Below are 19,900 nucleotides of genomic sequence, written 5' to 3'. Positions count from 1 at the left end.
ACTCAGCTGAAATCTTTATCTCTGTTGAACTGTGTTGATTCAAATACTCCAGACTTGAATTTATAGATTCTTTAGCTCCATGTAAGAAGATTTTATAGAGAGCAGGAACGTTGTAGCATTGTTGTACCTTTAGAGGGCAGTCTGTACAAACTCATCCATCTTAATCTGTTTCTCTCTGCACATTGGGAAGACAGTCCTTTTCACACTTTGCTATGACTGCATTTAGTATCATGACCTTCTGAACATCATGATTAGGAACATGCAGTATTTAGGTTTATGGAAAATTTGACTCATTTCATGTAAGTTTTAGACTTGATGTGATGATTACTAGGAACATGAGCCATTCTGATATCGCCGGAGATTTCAACCATGCGAATCTCAAGACTGTGCTTCCTAAACTCCATCAGCATGTGGACTTTGCAACGAGAGGAGCGAACACGCTGGATCTTGTTTACACAAACATCCCCGGCGGGTATCGTGTGGAGCCCCGCCCCCATCTCGGATACTCAGACCACTGCTCTGTTATGCTTATTCCAGCATACAGACCGCTCATCAGACGCTCTAAACCGGTTCTGAAACAGGTGAAAACCTGGCCAGAAGGAGCTACTTCTGCTCTTCAGGACTGTTTTGAGTGCACTGACTGGGACATGTTTAGAGAGGCTGCAACCAACGGCGATTCCATTAACTTGGAGGAGTACACGTCATCAGTGACCTGCTACATCAGCAAGTGCGTTGACGATGTGACCATCTCCAAGACCATCACTACACGCTTCAACCAGAAGCCGTGGATGACTGCAAATGTGCGTGCGCTGTTGAAACAAAGAGACTCTGCCTTCAGAACAGGGGACAAGGCGACCTTAAAAACAGCAAGGGCCAAACTGTTTCGTGCTATCGGAGAGGCAAAGCGCGCGCACGCGAAGAAAATCCACGACCACTTCCAGGACAGTGGAGACACTCGGCGCATGTGGCAGGGCATCCAGGCGATCACGAATTACAAGACCACATCACCTGCTTGTGACCGTGACGCCTCCCTCCCAGATGCGCTGAACGACTTCTACGCCCGGTTTGAGGTACAGAACAATGTGGTGGTGAGGAAGACCATCCCTCCTCCCACTGACCAGGTGCTCTGTCTAACCACAGCTAAAGTGAGGAAAACTTTATGCAGAGTTAACCCACGGAAGTCTGCTGGACCTGACAACATTCCTGGCAGAGTGCTCAGGGAATGTGCAGAACAACTAGCAGATGTCTTCACTGACATCTTCAACATCTCCCTGAGCAGTAACGTTGTTCCCACGTGCCTCAAGACAACGACCATCATTCCTGTGCCAAAGAAATCGACTGTCTTCTGCCTCAATGACTACCGTCCCGTCGCGCTCACTCCCATCGTGATGAAATGCTTCGAGAGGCTCGTCATGAGGCACATCAAGACACAGCTTCCACCCTCCCTGGACCCCATGCAGTTTGCGTATCGTCCAAACCGTTCCACGGACGATGCCATCTCCACAACCCTCCACCTGGCCCTGACCCACCTGGATAACAAGGACTCGTATGTACGAATGCTGTTCATTGATTTCAGCTCAGCATTCAACACAATCATTCCTCAGCACCTGATCGAGAAGTTGAACCTTCTGGGCCTGAACACCTCTCTCTGCAACTGGATCCTGGATTTCCTGACTGGGAGACCTCAGTCAGTCCGGATCGGGAACAGCATCTCCAGCACCACCACACTGAGCACTAAAGCCCCTCAGGGCTGTGGTTGTGGACTTCAGGCGAGCACAGAGCGACCAATCTCCACTGATTATCGATGGATCCTCTGTGGAGATCGTCAAAACACCAAATTCCTTGGTGTTCATCTGGCGGACAACCTCACCTGGTCACTTAACACCAGCTCCATCACCAAGAAAGCCCAGCAGCGTCTCTACTTCCTGAGAAGGCTGAGGAAAGCCCATCTCCCTCCCCCCATCCTGTCCATGTTCTACAGAGGGACCATTGAGAGCATCCTGAGCAGCTGCATCACTGCCTGGTTTGGGAATTGCACCATCTCGGATCGCAAGACCCTACAGAGGATAGTGAGGACAGCTGAGAAGATCATCTCTCCCTCTATCATGGACATTTACACCACACGCTGCATCCATAAGCACACAGCATTGTGGACGATCACACACACCCCTCACACACATACTTCACTCTCCTACCATCAGGAAAACGGTTCCGAAGCACTCGGGCCGTCACAACAAGACTGTGTAACAGTTTCTTTCCACAAGGCATCAGGCTTCTCAATACAAAGAACTGAACAGAACTCACACACACACACACACACACACACACACACACACACACACACACACACACACACACACTCTGTGTGTTACTGAACTGTACAACCTGGACTAAACACAATCATCACTCATCTCGATCCACTCCACCACCATTTATCTATTTATTATTATTTATACTCGCACCTTGTATTCAGTATAATGTTTACATGCTGTTTTTGCACCTTTTGTATTCAATAGAATGTTTACATGCTGTCTTTGCACCTCCTTGCTGCTGTTTTTTTGCACTACATTGTTCTGTTCTGTTTGTACTTTCTCCTGGGTAGAGTTGTTACATTTCTCCTCACACAGTACTGTATATTTAAGTATACAGTAGGTTTACTAGTCGGCGCTATACTTGGTTTTTGTCTTTTGTCTTGTGTTGTCTGTCTGCACTCTGTCTGTCTGTACTGTTCTTTTGTTTGCACTGTTTGCACCAGGCTGCATTTGATGCACTTTATGTTGTTTTGTTGTTTAGTGTAGCACCAGGGTTCCGGAGGAACGTTGTTTCGTTTTTACTGTGTACTGTGTACCACTGTGTATAGTAAAAATGACAATAAAAGCCACTTGACTTGACTTGACTTGACTTGCAAATCCCCCCAACCTCAGACAGATATAAATACACTGCAAGTCCACAGCAGTCTGTGTGTTTGGTCGAATAAAACAGAGGAATCATGAACTGGCCTCTTCTTCTTCTTCTGATATTCTCTGTGTCCTGTGAGTAAACACGTCTCTCCACACCTTAATCATCCTTTAGTACGCTCTATATTTCAGTCTGAGTTGAACTGAAGTGTGTTTAATAGCATCTGTATGTTTTATTGCTCTCCTCTTCTCAGATGTGTGTGGCATCAGTCTGACCTCGTCTCCTGCTGAGGTTAAACCTCCCGGATCCTCAGTGAAGTTGTCCTGTCAGATTTCTGGCTATCAGCTCTCTAGCTATGGCACAGGCTGGATCAGGCAGCCTCCAGGAAAAGCCTTGGAGTGGATCGGGATCATATGGGGTGGTGGAGGCATAGACTCTGGAGCTTCTTCTCCAGAGACACGAGCAAGAATGTGCTTTACTTGGATATCAGCAACATGGTGGCAGAAGACACTGGTGTTTATTATTGTGCAAGGGGACACAGCTGTACACCTCAGTGAGAGGACTGCACAAAAACTAAACCTCAAATATGTGTGATGTTTCTCACTTTAAATTCACGTCCCATATACATACAGACATATGAACTCATTAGAGACGAGATAAAATAATAATTTGTGTATATATTTCCTTTTTATGTATATTTATATACCTGCAGCCCCATTAAAACTGCATGAAAGAGAGAGAGAGAGAGGCGCTCTTTCTCTACTTACACAATATCTTACTCAATATGGTGAGGTTCAAATGATTGAGAGATGAAAAGGACAGTACTAAAATCTATTTACAACATTGTTTAAAACTATTACGTTACATATCTATTATATCAGTGTGTCATGAAACCAGGCTAAATAATCCACACTGTTTGATGAATTAGTAAGTAAATTGTAGCAGTTCTTATATTTTGTGGATGTGGACATGTTTTTACATTGGAGGGAAATGCAGTGTGTCTTTACTGCTCCTGCACCTTTATGAAACACTAAACTCTGTCATAGATTTTATCCTTCATAAGATGAATCTCCTTCTCAAGATTTAAATATGTTTTAAATATATTCTCCTCCCATCATCAGCAGATAAGCAAATCCACGTATCAGGGCTGGACATCACTCTATTTATGTGATGTAAAGGGTAAACTTTGGAGAACAGAGAAGACCCAGTACAAACATCACCCACCATGTTCTCTACATCTCTACTGCTCCTGCTGGCAGCTGCTTCCTGTGAGTGTTTTATCCAATTCATTCATTTACTACAAGAACAATAAATGTGCAGTGTATATTGTGTGAGATTTCACCATGTGTTTTCCTCCACAGATGTGCATGGTGAGGAACTGACTCAGCCTGCTTCCATGACAGTCCAGCCAGGCCAGAGTCTCTCCATCAACTGCAAGGTTTCATATTCAGTTACGAGCTATTACACACACTGGATTCGACAACCTGCAGGAAAAGCTCTGGAGTGGATTGGACGTGTTTATAGTGGGGGTACAGATTACAATGACAAACTGAAAAATAAATTCAGCTTCTCCAGTGACACGTCTACTAACACAATAACAATTCGAGGACAGAACATGCAGACTGAAGACACAGCTGTGTATTACTGCGCTAGTCAACCACAGTGATACACATTACCAACATCCCTGTAAACTTCCTGTACAGTGTACATTATAACAGAATCAACACAAAAGCAACTGTTCATCAACAAAATCGGAAATACAGCATTCTATCAGTTTGGTGTGTGATGTGTCATGTTTCCTCATAAACAGTGGACAAGTTTTTATTTTATTATACATAAAACTATTGAACTATTTCCAAACACATACAGTGCCAGTCCTGCACATGTGCTACCTGCCTCCATGATGCTTCATTTAAATTCAATAATAAATCTGCAGTGCAGGAGCATCATGAATATTTGGACAGTATATATCTGATTACTTCTTTTCCTGAATTCTTCTTCACCTAAATCTCCATCAATTGCTTGACAGGATGAAGAGGGTATCATTATGTGTAACTTTCTCATTTTTTCCACTTGTATTATTCTGAAACCTCAAATAAAATGAATCTAAACATTTGAACGGTAAATTAAACATTTTAGTTCCCATGTAAACAAACTATAGCGCGATAGGAGGCGCTGTTGTATTGTGTTGCCATTACCTAATTTCTGTTTTTCAGTTTTGAAGTCCCATAAAAACACCATCAGCAAGTAAAGCATTACTCCTCCCTGTTATATGGAATCCATTAATAAAAGAACAAATTAAAGTGAGGAAGTAATTTATGTTAACTCTTGTACATGTGCTTTACTCTATCTAGCTAGCTTGTCCGGGAAAGGGTTTGTTCACCACTTCTAGACTAGTGAATACGAGCTGTACCACTGGGTTACAGCCTCTGAGGAGCGATGCAAATTATGATTATGCATCTATGGTGAGTAGGTTGTATTTTATTTACATTTTTCTGTTTCTGTCATGTTATTAGACAAATATTGATTCTGAACTGATCCAGATGATGTAGGTGCACAATTGAGGTTGTAGTGTAAAGGTTTGGAACTTGCTTTATTAAAATGGTATTCACCCTCCATATGCGAAATGTAATTTTCTCTGTAATGCCATGCCTTGTTATATTGAGTTTTTGTATAGTATCGATGTTTTCTATAATTGCAACATGATAGTGGTGGTATTTAGAGGTGGATTAAGTTGGGTATGTCCTCACTGAAGGCCCATGTCACAAATGCATGGCCCGCCACTGAGTAATGGTATTAAAAATAGTATTTACTATACTTTGTGCTCAATTAAACACGTTTATTAGAGATTGAAACAATATGCTGTACCATGATAGAAGTGTGTGATGATTTGGACATCCAGTTTCCATAAGTAAGGAGGTTTGAAATAATTAAAAGTCCAAAATGTAATTTATATATTTAGTCATTAATAAATACAAACCAAGTGAACCACCAAAGAACATTTTATTGTGATTATTACTACATGTAGAAGACCAGCAGGCAAGTATTTCTAAAGATGGCTCCAGCAGCACGGAGACTCTGAGAGCTTCTTTTAAAAGTTGAATCTGTTCACTTTTCTCTTCATGAGGATGACGTCATGATGCAAATGTGTGTCCATGCAGTATTTATGTGCAGCTGAGCTGAGTGGAGCAGTCGAGTCTCATCAACACTCACCATGAAGATCTCACTCTCCTTATTCCTGCTACTGATCAGCTTCATCAGTGAGTTCTCAACTCAAACCTGGGATTCACTGCTGTATGTATCTGTATTAAAACTAATAGACTGTATATGTTGATTCCTTCAGCAGGTGTGAAATGTCAAAGTCTTGAGTCGTTACAAACCTCAGTGCTGAAGAAACCTGGAGAAACACTGAGTCTCTCCTGCAGAGGATCTGGGTTTACTTTTGGAAGCTACCAAATGCACTGGATCAGACAGCAGGAGAACAAACCACTGGTGTGGATGGGACGTGTCTCTACTGATGGCAGTGGCACTGGTTATAGTAAATCATTTGAAGGAAGAATAGAAATCACCAGAGATAATTCCAACAGCATGGCGTATCTGAAACTCTCTGGTGTGACAGCAGAGGACACAGCTGTGTATTACTGCGCACGAACCACAGTAGCAGAAATATGAGGAAACACTGTACAAAAACATCAGTGGTGCAGCTGATTCATTACATCTGCTGAAAACATTTTTAAAGCCCATCTTCTGTTTAATATTAATGATCCCTAATCTACAATATTCCCTCACTTACTTCCTCATGATAGATAATGAGAGACACATGAATGATTTTCAAAAAAAGATTTCAATCAATTAAAAATGAACCCTGAATATAGAATAAACATTTGGTTTGTAGTTATAGGAAATTATGTGACTGTGACATGTGACTTAATGTTAACATCCTGAATTCACCCTCATGTTCTTCAGTACCATCACATCCCAAAGTGCCTTATTTTACAGCAATTTACTGATGTTTTACTTTTATGAACACTTTATACATTTTATTTATTCACAGTTGAATATTGTTGAACATCTGCAGAACAAGTGAGTTCCTGTTATGACTTCTGTCACAGAAGCTGGTAACCGTTTTTTCACTCTCTGGTTCATCTCAATCTCAAAACTAATTAGAAAATATGAAGCAGTTTGTGTTGCTGAGAAATAAAAAAGTGCAACGTTCTCAGTCCTATAGAATTTTCTTTGTCAGAAAGCTGATTTAAACTGGAGACTCCTTCCATAAATATCTAATTACAGAACACTGAACCAAATCTGCATGAAATGTGAATGAAAAATGTCTAATATGCATCAAATGTCCCCTAAGAAAAGGAGTGTCTTTATGCAAATGTCCTTCCCTGTTATATATTTAAGCAACACAGACAAGAGCTTTTACTGATTCTGCTTCAACACACACCATGATCTCTACATCACTACTGCTGCTGCTGCTGGCAGCCGTACACTGTAAGTGTTTCTACATTTAACATATAATACAGTTTTGGATAATTTTGCTTTTACACCATTTAAATAACTTTTCTTTAACAGGTGGTCACTGTGTTGAGCTGATCCAGACCGGATCCACAGTATTAACCCCTGGTCAGTCACTGACTCTGACCTGTAAAGTGTCTGGATATTCATTAACTGATGGCAGCTACTGTACAAACTGGATACGACAACCTGCAGGAAAAACTCTGGAGTGGATTGGACGCATATGTGCTAGTGGTGACACCTACTACAGTGAGAAACTAAAAAGCAGGTTTCAGATTACCAGAGACACGTCCAGCAACACAGTAACATTAACAGGACAGAACATGCAGACTGAAGACACAGCTGTGTATTACTGCGCTCGTCAACCACAGTGATACACATCAACAACATCCCTGTACAAAAACACCTCATACGTCTCTAATTATTAATTAAATAAATAATGCCACATATCATTTGTAGTGTGAATGTTAAAACATAATTCTACATCACTGCACATTATACACACTTATAATCACATCACTAACAATATCATATTTTGTTGCAGTGTCTTTGGCTAACAGTAATCACCACACCAAATGATCATGTGTGTGATCATGTGTGAAAGCATTTTGTTCTGACCTTTTACTAGCGGTTGAATTCTTCCATGATTATGATCCCAATATTCTCAAAGAGAGATACTAATTCTCATTTCACGGACACTTTAATATTTTATTGAAAACATTTCGTATAGAGTCTTGTGTTCAATTTAAAAGCCACATTACAAAGATTTTCTGCAGATTGTTCTACCAGAACTGTATAAAGTGGATGTTGGTATCAGTGATAGAAGCTCCACAAACCCAGCTCAGTCCAAACCACACACCTGCAAGAAGAGAAACACAGTGTGAAAGATTTTGCACCTATAGAGGGCAGTAGTTCATTTATAATGAGGTCCCACTACTTGCATTTGAAGGAACTATAATAAGTATCTATCTATCTATCTATCTATCTATCTATCTATCTATCTATCTATCTATCTATCTATCTATCTATCTATCTATCTATCTATCTATCTATCTATCTATCTATCTATCTATCACACCCACACTATATAAATATGGGATGTGACTGTGACGTATCTCTGCACTGAACACAGCTTCTGTGGAATGTTTATGCAAATCTCGATCTCCTCTTGTATTATTAACAGCGTGATTATCTAGAGAGGAAGATCTTCTCATTACTACTCCTCCAACATGTTGTCTTCAGTTTCACTGCTTCTTCTGGCTCTCGTCCCCTGTGAGTGTTTGGATTTCATCTTTACTGGTTCATCTGATCCTTTCAGTTCAACATGTGAACCTTTTCTGTTTCCTTTTTCACAGATGTGTTCTGTGCTACTGAGCTCATCCAGCCAGACTCAGTGCTTCTAAAGCCAGGAGAGACTTTATCCATCACCTGTAGAGTGTCTGGAGCTTCTATCACTGATAGCAGCCACTGGGGAACAGCTTGGATTCGACAACCTGCCGGAAAAGCTCTGGAATGGATCAACACCATTGATTATGATGGAGATATTTATAAGAAAGATTCACTTAAAGGCAAGTTTGTCATCTCTCGAGACACTTCCAGTAACAGTGTGACCTTACAGGGGAAGAACATGCAGGCTGAAGACACAGCTGTGTATTACTGCGCTCGTGACCCCAGAGTGAAACATGTCGACAACATCCCTGTACAAAAACATCCTGTACAGAAAACTGTTTAGCAGCAAAAGCAAAAATTCAACATTTTATAAGTGTGGTGTGTTGTTTCATGTTCCCTTATGAACAGTGAACAAAGTCCTGAGTGAACAGTGCTCATCATGTTTATAAACTTTTTTATTTTACAGAAATATCTAGTTAAAATCTGTGAACTCTATCCAAAAGTAAATGTGCTTCATAATTGTTACATGTAGATTACAGCACAGTGAAACTCTTTCTCTAGTATTAGGAACCTGGTGTCAGGGCACAGGGTCAGCCATGATACAGTGCTCCTGGAGCAAATAGAGTTAAAGGGCTTGAAGCCAGATTCAAAAGAGAACCCATCATCACTTAGGTCTCACGAATGTCCACTTATCATAGTTCCAACTGTTCACTGTTGAACAATTTAAATGCAAAAACTGTTCATGGCACTGTTCAACTCTAGCCCTGAACTATTGTAGCAGACTGTAAATACAGTCCAGATGTTCATGGTTCTTGATTTTTAACCTCACACAGTAACCTCATGGCTCTTTCGACTGTTCATGGGGAATCATCATCAGCAGTTGCAAGTGGTCTTCTGTCGAAAAGAACTCAGATGAATGTTTAACTCAATGGGGGGTGGAGGTGGGGCAAAAGGAAGTGAGAGAAAAACATGCATTATCCTTAGGTAGGTATACTTATTGTTAAGGCCAATATGACGCGTTAACTGAAAGGCAGAGTCAGAGGGTAATAGAGAGCTCAAAAACTACCTTCAACAAACATTAGTGAACGCAGGAGAGTGAGGAGACAAAAGCAAACAAATATCTTATATTTACCAAAACACTCTATAACACTATATGAAGTTTTTAGAAGATCCATTTTTATTACTGCATGCACCAGAAGTGTTTTATTCCCCTTTATCTCAGCCCTTTCCATTCAACATTATCTTAGATATTTAATAAAATATATTATTTTTGTACTGGATTGTGTGCAACACAGGCTCGTTCTTCTTCTCAATTATGTTCTAGCAGCTATAATCAGACATTCTCTCACCAGCTTCACTTTTGTCTCAGTCATGACCTTCATGTTATGGAGAAAATGGAAAGTTCCGTGTTCTAAAGGCTGCTGCTACATTAATAAAAACATACTGATCATTACAAAGGGTGACACTAAATACTCTGGTAAATTCTCTGGGTTTTCAATATCCAACTACTGTTTTCACTGGATTAGACAAATCCCATCTATGTCTTTGGAACACATTGGATATGTGTGTAGCAGGAGCTTAAATAAAAGCCAGATTTGAAAGTTTAGAGGTCTAAAACTGAGGTTTCTTAGACTGTAGTGATTAGTGTTCAAATCCTGCTTTTAAAGCTTCTTTAAAAAATTACAATTCCAGTGCAGTCAGATCATTCAGCAGACTAAAGCTGTGGTGTCACTGACTGGCAATTCAAGTTTGAATCCTACTTCAGCATCTTTATAAATTATTTAGTTTTGCGATTGTACTTAATAATTACAAACCCCATAAACATCACCCTCATGTCTGCTGAAGTAGCTCACTGGATTAAATGTCTGTACCTTTTACAGGTGTGAACCTCAATTTGTATCTCTCTCAGGTATGTAGTGAAGGCTGTAGGTTGGTGTTAATAAAGCCTGAGCCTTTGAAGCAGACAAAAAAAAATGTCAATTATATTTTTGTTGTATGGTGATTTCTTTATGTTAAACCCAGTAGAAGATAGAGGTGTAACATTGATCTCTCAGCCGGTATTAAACAAAAGCTAACCCCCCTTAGCCTGGCTTGAAGGTTCAGAGGTCTAAGACTGGAGTCTCAGACTGTGATGATTAGGGTTTGTATCCTGCTTTGGATTATCTCAAAGCTTCTTTATCAGTTATTTGCATTGATGAAAACCTTCTCTACAGTGTCTGTTCCAGTGGCTCAGTGAAATACACATTTGGAATGTCACCAAAAGTCTTGTCACAGGTGTGAATCTCATTTTGTATCTGCCTCAAGTCTGGAGAGAGTCCTTTAGTTGGTTGAGAATAAATAAGAGAAATTGAAAGTAACTCACCTCCTGCTGTTAATATGTAAAACAAAAACAAAAAAACTCCTGGTTCACTGAAGCAGGCAAAAGATATTTCAAACTTTTTCTGAAGGTGTACAGGAACAAATATCGTGTATATCAATTGCTTTATGTTAAAGCCAGCAGTAGATAAAAGAGACTTGATGGCTCAGCGGTATAAGACTAGTTGTTGATGACTGTAATGTTTAGGGTTCAAATCCTGCTTTGGCTACCTTTTTAATTATTTGTAAAAAAAAAAAAAACAATAAAGCTGCAAAAAATAGAGTGCTGTTTGGGGATGATTAATGGCCTTGTAAGTAAAAACGATGCCTTGATTCTTTGCGGTTGCTGGTTCAAATCCAGCTTCTACTGTTACTGGCTGATTTATGCAAATAGAGTATGTTTTAAAGAACCTTTCTGGTTTTTAATTTAAAAAAAAAAAAAAAAAAATCTAAATTTGAACTAGGAATATTCTGTAGTAAGGACTGCACCTCTAACCTCTATACCACACAGATACAGGAGAGCTAACATGGGTTACAGTTACAAGGGTATGGAGAGAGCGCTGTATTTGGAAGGGAATTAATAAGAATTTTTTTTTTTTAAAAGCCTCAGTTACAGCACTGATAAAAAAATAAATTTCTGTGCCACAGAAGTAGACAAAAGACATTTCAAACATTTTTTAACGTGTACAGGAATAAAAATGTATGTTCAAAAATAAAACAACAAAATCTTATCTCTGCCTCGGTGGCTCGGTTGGTTAGTGCTGTGATTATTCTGTATTGCTGAGGGTCTTGGCTCGAACCCCGATTGAAACGTGCGTGTTTTCTTTGTTCTCGTTTCCCAGAAAAAGATAAAATAAAAAAAATAGCAAGCCCTTTGTCTCCCCCCGGTGGTTCGGTTGGTTAGTGCTACGATTGTGTTGTGTATCTGGGTTTGGACCCCGTTTTAATGGTGCATGTGTTCTTTGTGCTCGTTTCCCAGAGGAAGATATAATAATAATAAAAAAAACACGGCCTTTATCTCCACCCGGTGGCTCGGTTGGTTAGTGCTGCGATGGTGTTGTTTGCTGAGTTTCTGGGATCGAACCCCGTTCTGATCGTGCGTGTGTTCTTTGTTATCGTTTCCCACAGGAAAAAAAAAAGAAAGAAAACTCTTTATCTCCCTCCGGTGGCTCAGTTGGGTAGTGCTGCGTTTGAATTGTTTGCGATTTTCTGGTTTCGAACCCCGTTTATATGGTACGTGTGTTTTCTCTTCTTGGTTTCCACAAGAGGATGAAAACAATTAGAGGTTTAAAAAAGCAAACACTACGTGTCTTCCCCAGTAGCTTCAATGGTTAACACTGTCAGAGTGTTGTTGTGGTGTTGAGGTTCTAGGTTCAAACCCCTCATGAATGGTGAGTGAGTTCTTTGGTCTCTTTTCCTGCATGATGAACAAATAAATATTAAAAACAAGCACATCTCTTGTCTTTGTTTGTGGCTCAGTTGGTTTAGGCTTGAATTAGTTGTTGTAATTGTGCTTCTCAGTTTCATGGTTCAAATCCAAGCTTAAGCTTTTTGGTCTCAATGAGACCTGGGGATGGTTTATGTAAATGTTAGTATTTTATAGTATTTAAGTTAAGATAAGGATAATAATGCAATGGACGTATTATAAAAATGTAATATGATTATAAGGATGTATTGAGATATATAGTAATATATAAATGTATAATGTAGGAAAGTAGGATGAATGATAATAGAGAAATAATATATGAGAGGGGGAAAAATAGTATAAAATAAATAAATAAATAAATATATATATATACACACAAGAGAAAGCCCAGAGCAGCATAACCCCCTGTTTCACCTCTCCAGGAGGCCCAGGTGGGACAGACCGGACTTTCTCTCTCTTTCTTTCTTTCTGCCGGAGTTTACAGTCCCACCCAAGCACAGCACCTACTGCTCAGTGGCGGCCTTGAACCGAGGTTCAGTACCCGCAATGGGTATCGACACTTAACCCACCGAGCTATCAGAGCTGACAAGTCTCTTTCCTTTTTTTAGGGGGTTTATCTTCTGTTCTACACCACTACTAGAGCAGAGAGAACTTTGTTATAAAGAACAAAAGAGTTGAAGAAGCTCTAACATTACCTGAAGCAAGGTTTGAACCTCTGTTCCAGATATCAGTAAGCACCAGTCTTAACCTACTGAGCCATCAGCCTTTACACAAGATGAAGGTTTTTAGGGCTTTTATCTTCTACACCACTACCAGTGCAGAGAGAATTTTGTAATAAAGAGCAGAACATTTAGAGAAGCACTGGTATAATCTGAACTCACTAAGCTCACAGATGTGAAATGCTTTTGGCACAGCAGGTTTTTTTAAAGTTTATCATTAATATTGATGGAGCCACATCTCACATACTTCAGCTCTACAAAAAAAGACAAAAAAAATTTCATACTTTTCAATCAGATTATATTTACATATACTTTTATACTTTATTTTTATGTTCTTACACTATGAATGTGTATGTGACAAAATTTGAATTTCTTGCAGGAATATTAACATTCATTTACTCATCTACTGAGCTTGCAGGCTCAGGGTGGAAGAAAGAGGAGACAAGTGACTGGTTTACAAAAAACAGGACTGAGTTTACTCAGCCATAAACATGGTTTCACAATTCTGTTTCATTTTTCAGTGTTTAATTCTGAACACAAGTACACACACACACACACACACACACACACACACACACACACACACACACACACACACACACACTTTTTATCCTTTGCCCCACACACTGAAACAGAGAAAATGAATAGTTAAATCATAAATGTGTGTGTGATTCTTACTCCTAGTATTCTCAAGCTGCACCATCCATTCACAAACCAGCACTCGGCCACGTCCCCGCTGCCACACACACTATAAACAGGCTCAGGTCCCTGCCCACTTCCACACTCACAATCCACATTTTTCCAGCCAAACAGTGTCACAATCACAGGGACATGCCAGATTTAAACCAACAACCTCTGGGCTCAAAGGCGAAAACCTTTACCATAAAATCCAACACGATACTGTAGCTCTTATAGAATCTTTGTCTCTTTTGAAACGAGTGCCACAAAAAATTAATCAATTAATCATGCACTATTGTGCCCTCTAGTGGTACAACAGAAACATGCATCTCCTACCGAAAACTGTAAAATGAGTTCTCAACACTCAACAATATAAGTTTTTCTTCTGCTAAACACAAACAAAGATATTGTGGGAAAAAAAGAAACAAACAGTTTCTGGTACAGTATAATTTATTTTTTTCCATATTGTGGAAGTCAAAGGGGACAGTCAACTGCTTATCTATCTATCTATCTATCTATCTATCTATCTATCTATCTATCTATCTATCTATCTATCTATCTTATATGTTAGTGTAACTATATTGTAGTCTCTGGACACCAGCTTGTTGTATTCTGGACAGGTGCAGAACATGGAAGTGTCCTGGACAGAAGCAGCAGTATGTACTGTTTAGGACAGTAGAAAAAGCTTGTAGTATCCTGGACAGGAGCTTGAAATATGTACAGAAGCAAGAGCATGTAGACCTTTAGACAGGAGCAGGAACATAATGTCCCTATGACTGGAGCTTGCAGGACAAGGACAGGACCAGAAGCAGAAGCATGTAGTTCAGAAGCTGGATCTTCTTGTCATCTTCTGAGCAGGAAATGGAGAGAACAGTGATGGCCACAGGATTGCAGGACCTGGATGGGTACAGAAGTTTGTGCATCAAAACAAGTACTTAATGAATGGGTTAGTAAATGAGGTAGAAAGAAACACATCTAAACAACTGTTCTTAATAAAATACTGATATACTGTAAGTTTATAATTGTTTTAAGGTGACTGATGTCAGAGCTCAAACAGACTGAACTACCAACTCTTTGCTCCTGGTGTTTATAGGAGTGGAAGTGATGTCCCTTCACCTGCTCCTTACACACTCCTACCTTTCACTTCTACCTCCCTGAATTCAGGTTCAGATGGTCAGCAAGCTGCATCTATTTGAGTCTACATCCACATTAATCCGGATCCATCTGAAAACTGCATTTTGGTGTGAAAACGCTCTCTGTCTACACGAAATTAAATGAAAGTTTGGGAAGCACGCGGTCAACCATGTTTCATTTCAACAGCCAACTTCAATATGAGACACAATAACGGAGATCAAGACGAAGCCCCGCCCACCATGTATCTTATTGGATAGTGGGTTCTAAACCCGCCTTATTATACTCTCTGATTGGCCAATGCAAATCCAATTCAAACTAACCAGTTTATCTCTGGTCACGCATGTATCGGTTTCTCCACAAGGGTGAACAATAGAGCATTTTTTGTGGTTCATATTTTTATGAAATACAAAAATGACAAATGTATAGAAATAGCTCTGTAAATAAATAAATACACCGTGGTACTCATTTTGCATCTGCTTTATTTTGGATAATTTTCTATTCACACAGTTTTTACACCCCAAGCAGCTGCTTTGTGGTATAATTTACTCTCAATGCATTTGACTGGGATTTTAATCTGCAGCCTCTCAATTTACAGACAAAGCTCAACCAGATAAACCACAGTATCTCTGTTTTGTGCTTTATGCTTTATCACCTAGAATTAATCTTCAGGAGATTTCTATGAAAATAATAAGAGAAATAAAGGAATCCAGAGAGAGTCTTGAACCATATGTCCATGCAAGAAACAAATAAACACAAGTAATCCTCTAAGCCAGTGGTCCACAACCTTTATTGCGCCACGGACCAGATTATTGTCAATGATCAATATATTTCACAGACCGGCCTTTAAGGTGTGGTGGATAAATACAACAAAATAAAATAATACGACCAGCATAAAACTGGTATTTTCTAAATATAACAATAAATGTGAATCCACTGTGTTGTTTTTTGTTCATTTTGCTAGCTTGAGGGTTTGAATTTAGCGGTAATGTATTATGTGTTAGCGGCCGGAGCAGCCCTTTTAAGAAGGTAGTGGATGGAGGTAAGACATGTGACCGAGGCATCTTCACATGCATCAAGAGTGAGTCATAGACAGATGTGGCGGAGAGCCAAAGCTGTTCTAATCATTATGTTCTTTTTTTACGTTAGAATGAAATGCAGAATGTCTTTACTTCTACTGCACCTTTTAAAAAACTAACCAAAAAAAAAAAAAAAGAAAACCAATATAAAATATTTGAGGTACATTTAATCTTTGTTGTGACTGTCTCTATATGTACAATTCCCTCTGTTGTTGATATATAAATAAAAAAAGTTGGTAAAGAGGTGTCAGTCATGGAAAAGACTTGATCTTCCATAAGATGAATCTCCTCCTCATGATTCAAATATCTTTTAAATACATTCTCCTCCCATCATCAGCAGATAAGCAAATTCAAATATCAGGGCTGGACATCACTCTATTTATGTGATGTGATGATTAAACTCTGTTAAACTTTGGAGAACAGAGAAGACCCCAGTACAAACATCACACACCATGTTCTCTACATCTCTACTGCTCCTGCTGGCAGCTGCTTCCTGTGAGTGTTTTAACCAATTCATTCATTTACTACAAGAACAATAAATGTGCAGTGTATATTGTGTGATATATCACCATGTGTTTTCCTCCACAGATGTGCATGGTGTGGAACTGACTCAGCCTGCTTCCATGACAGTCCAGCCAGGCCAGAGTCTCTCCATCAACTGCAAGGTTTCATACTCAGTTACAAGCTATGGTACAGCTTGGATCCGACAACCGGCAGGAAAAGCTCTGGAGTGGATTGGATCTATCGGTAGTGGTGGGAGCCTATATTACAGTGACAAACTGAAAAATAAGTTTAGAATTTCCAGAGACACGTCCAGCAACACAGTAACATTAACAGGACAGAACATGCAGAATGAAGACACAGCTGTGTATTACTGCGCTCGTCACCCACACTGATACACATCAACAACATCCCTGTACAAAAACACCTCATACAGTTTACATTATAACAGAATATCCACAAGACACCACACTTATTTATCTAACTTTGTTTAAACAACATAAATTTCACAAATTATTTTACAGGGTTTATTTTTTGTCTTTTTTTTTTATAATTTTGTATTGTTGATAAAAAAATGTAATCCAAAATTATATCCAATAATCTCACAGGATAACAAACACAGGATTTGGAATTCTTCCTTGATCTGTATCGCTGCTCCATGTGAGAATTGTTTTTTATTGACAGATAAAATCTTGTATTTTGTTATTTTCTAGTTTATTATTCTTGGTCTGGCAATGTTAAAGCTTTGTGCCTCTAGAGGGCAGTCTCTGCAAACTGATCAGTTTTAATCTGCTGCTTTCTGCACATTTATGTTATCTGTCTTTTCACACTCTGATCTGATCATCATCATGACATTCAGATTTACATAAAGCAAGGGGGTCCTGATTTCTTTAAACCATTCATAAGAATTTCAATAGAGCAAGATGACCAATTGTCTAAATATATATACAAATCGATTAATACATTTCTAATGTATTTAATGGTACAGTATTTAAAAATAAACATACATTTTTCATTACATAAATAATGGCCCTTCCAAATATAAATATAAATATAAATATAAATATAAATATATATATATATATATATATATATATATATATATATATATATATATATATATATATATATATATATTGATGTATAAATGAGAAAAGCTGGTAAAGTGGTTTCTATCATGAAAAATTTGTATCCTTCATAAGATGAATCTCCTACTTTTGATTTAAACATGTTTTGAATATGTTCTCCACCCATCATCAGCAGATAAGCAAATTCAAGTGTCAGGGCTGGACATCACTCTATTTATGTGATGTGGTTAAATGCTTTTAAACATTGGAGAACAGAGAAGACCACAGTACAAACACCACACACCATGTTCTCTACATCTCTACTGCTCCTGCTGGCAGCTGCTTCCTGTGAGTGTTTTAACCAATTCATTCATTTACTACAAGAACAATAAATGTGCAGTGTATATTGTGTGAGATATCACCATGGGTTTTCCTCCACAGATGTGCATGGTGAGGAACTGACTCAGCCTGCTTCCATGACAGTCCAGCCAGGCCAGAGTCTCTCCATCAACTGCAAGGTTTCATATTCAATTACGAGCTATTATACAGCTTTTATCCGACAACCTGCAGGAAAAGCTCTGGAGTGGATTGGATACATTGCTGGTGGGAGTGGAACTTACAGTGACAAACTGAAAAATAAGTTTAGTCTCTCCAGTGACACGTCTACAAACACCATAACAATTCGAGGACAGAACATGCAGGCTGAAGACACAGCTGTGTATTACTGCGCTCGTTACACACAGTGATACACATCACCAACATCCCTGTACAAAAACATCCTGTACAGTGTACATTATAACAGAATCAACACAAAACATAACACTTAGTTACAAGTCTACTGTTCATAAACAATAACTGTTCTTCCACAAAATCAGAAATACAGCATTTTATCAGTTTGGTGTGTTTTCTGTCATGTTCCCTCATGAACAGTGGACAAAGTTCTGAGTAAACAGTGCTCATCATGTTTTAAAACTTTGTGTGGTTATTTAATTTTACAGAAAAATCTAGATAAAATGTGTGAACCATTTCCAAACACATACAGTACCAGTCCTGCACAAATCAAATGAAAATAATCTAAACACTGAACTGTAAAACAAATATTTTAGTTTACATATGAACACACTGTAGATCGACAGGAGGCGCTGTTGTATTGTGTTTATATTTATGCATTATAACATTTCTGTTTTTCAGTTTTGCAGTCATATAAAAACACCATCAGCAACTACAGCATTGCTCCCTGTCATCTTAATAGAATTCATTAATAGAAGAACAAAGTGAAGTGAAGAAGCAATTTCTATAAACTCTTGTACATGTGCTTTACCTCATAATGCCTTTATTCCTGACAAAATCACTTGTTCACTTTCTCTTCACAAGGATGACGTCATGATGCAAAGAAATTACACAACTGAAAAAAGACAACATTCACAAATCCTTCCCCAAACCTTTTTCTTACAAGTACAGGTTTTTTACTCTGTGACTGATTTCACAATAAACAGTCTTGTATCAGTGTTTCTCTTCTATCACACCATTTTGGGAACAATGCATTTATTTATAATTCAAGACAACATTTTCTACTTCTCTTTCACAAAGCATTAGTTACATTTATCACTTGTGTTATATCAGTATCAACAGCTGATCCCTCACCAGCCTCTCTCCTTTTACTCTCTCGTAACGGTGTCTTTTTTGTTACTATGAAACTAGAAAACCTTCTATCATAAATACTTTCTATACATTTATTTACAGCTTTACCTTTTACTGATACCAAGTCCTCACACTCGAGACTCCTTCCATGCAGAATGATTAAACATCTCATCATAGAAACCTCACCAAACCAACAATTACACAGACTTTTAATCTGTTTATGTGGCGAGCCATGCATATATAAACGATAAAGCCAGAAATTTCTGAGAACTGAGTATACACCAGTTATTGATGTATAAATGAGAAAAGCTGGTAAAGTGGTTTCTGTCATGAAAAATATTTTATCCTTCATAAGACGAATCTCCTCTTTTTGATTTTAATATGTTTTGAATATGTTCTCCACCCATCATCAGCAGATAAGCAAATCCAAGCATCAGGGCTGGACATCACTCTATTTATGTGATTTGATGGTTAAACTCTGTTAAACGTTGGAGAACA

At 38.8% G+C, this 19,900-nt stretch overlaps 1 long non-coding RNA gene, 1 pseudogene and 6 gene segments (V, D, J or C); 7 read left to right on the top strand and 1 right to left on the bottom strand.

The window, feature by feature from the left end:
• Positions 1–2,923: 2,923 nt before the first annotated feature.
• Positions 2,924–3,455, top strand: LOC124396582 (annotated as a pseudogene).
• Positions 3,456–4,105: 650 nt separating this feature from the next.
• LOC124396495 lies at positions 4,106–4,564 on the top strand. The segment is given in 2 exon segments: positions 4,106–4,166; positions 4,260–4,564. Coding segments are annotated over 2 exon segments (348 nt in total).
• A 1,473-nt stretch (positions 4,565–6,037) lies between these two features.
• LOC124396460 lies at positions 6,038–7,172 on the top strand. The segment is given in 2 exon segments: positions 6,038–6,158; positions 6,242–7,172. Coding segments are annotated over 2 exon segments (375 nt in total).
• Positions 7,173–7,281: 109 nt separating this feature from the next.
• On the top strand, positions 7,282–7,973 carry LOC124396581. The segment is given in 3 exon segments: positions 7,282–7,392; positions 7,474–7,777; positions 7,961–7,973. Coding segments are annotated over 3 exon segments (363 nt in total).
• Positions 7,974–8,580: 607 nt separating this feature from the next.
• Positions 8,581–9,626, top strand: LOC124396455. The segment is given in 2 exon segments: positions 8,581–8,688; positions 8,772–9,626. Coding segments are annotated over 2 exon segments (420 nt in total).
• A 4,789-nt stretch (positions 9,627–14,415) lies between these two features.
• LOC124396501 lies at positions 14,416–15,344 on the bottom strand. The gene is made up of 2 exons (XR_006927778.1): positions 15,121–15,344; positions 14,416–14,880 (listed from the first exon to the last, which is right to left on the bottom strand). It is a non-coding gene; the product is annotated as an uncharacterized LOC124396501 (long non-coding RNA).
• A 1,250-nt stretch (positions 15,345–16,594) lies between these two features.
• On the top strand, positions 16,595–17,111 carry LOC124396488. The segment is given in 2 exon segments: positions 16,595–16,688; positions 16,782–17,111. Coding segments are annotated over 2 exon segments (351 nt in total).
• A 946-nt stretch (positions 17,112–18,057) lies between these two features.
• LOC124396496 lies at positions 18,058–18,733 on the top strand. The segment is given in 2 exon segments: positions 18,058–18,109; positions 18,203–18,733. Coding segments are annotated over 2 exon segments (348 nt in total).
• Positions 18,734–19,900: the final 1,167 nt, after the last annotated feature.

The sequence above is a fragment of the Silurus meridionalis genome, chromosome 14, assembly GCF_014805685.1.
Source record: "Silurus meridionalis isolate SWU-2019-XX chromosome 14, ASM1480568v1, whole genome shotgun sequence".
Taxonomy (NCBI): Eukaryota; Metazoa; Chordata; class Actinopteri; order Siluriformes; family Siluridae; genus Silurus; species Silurus meridionalis.
This window is presented reverse-complemented; position numbering and strand designations above follow the sequence as displayed.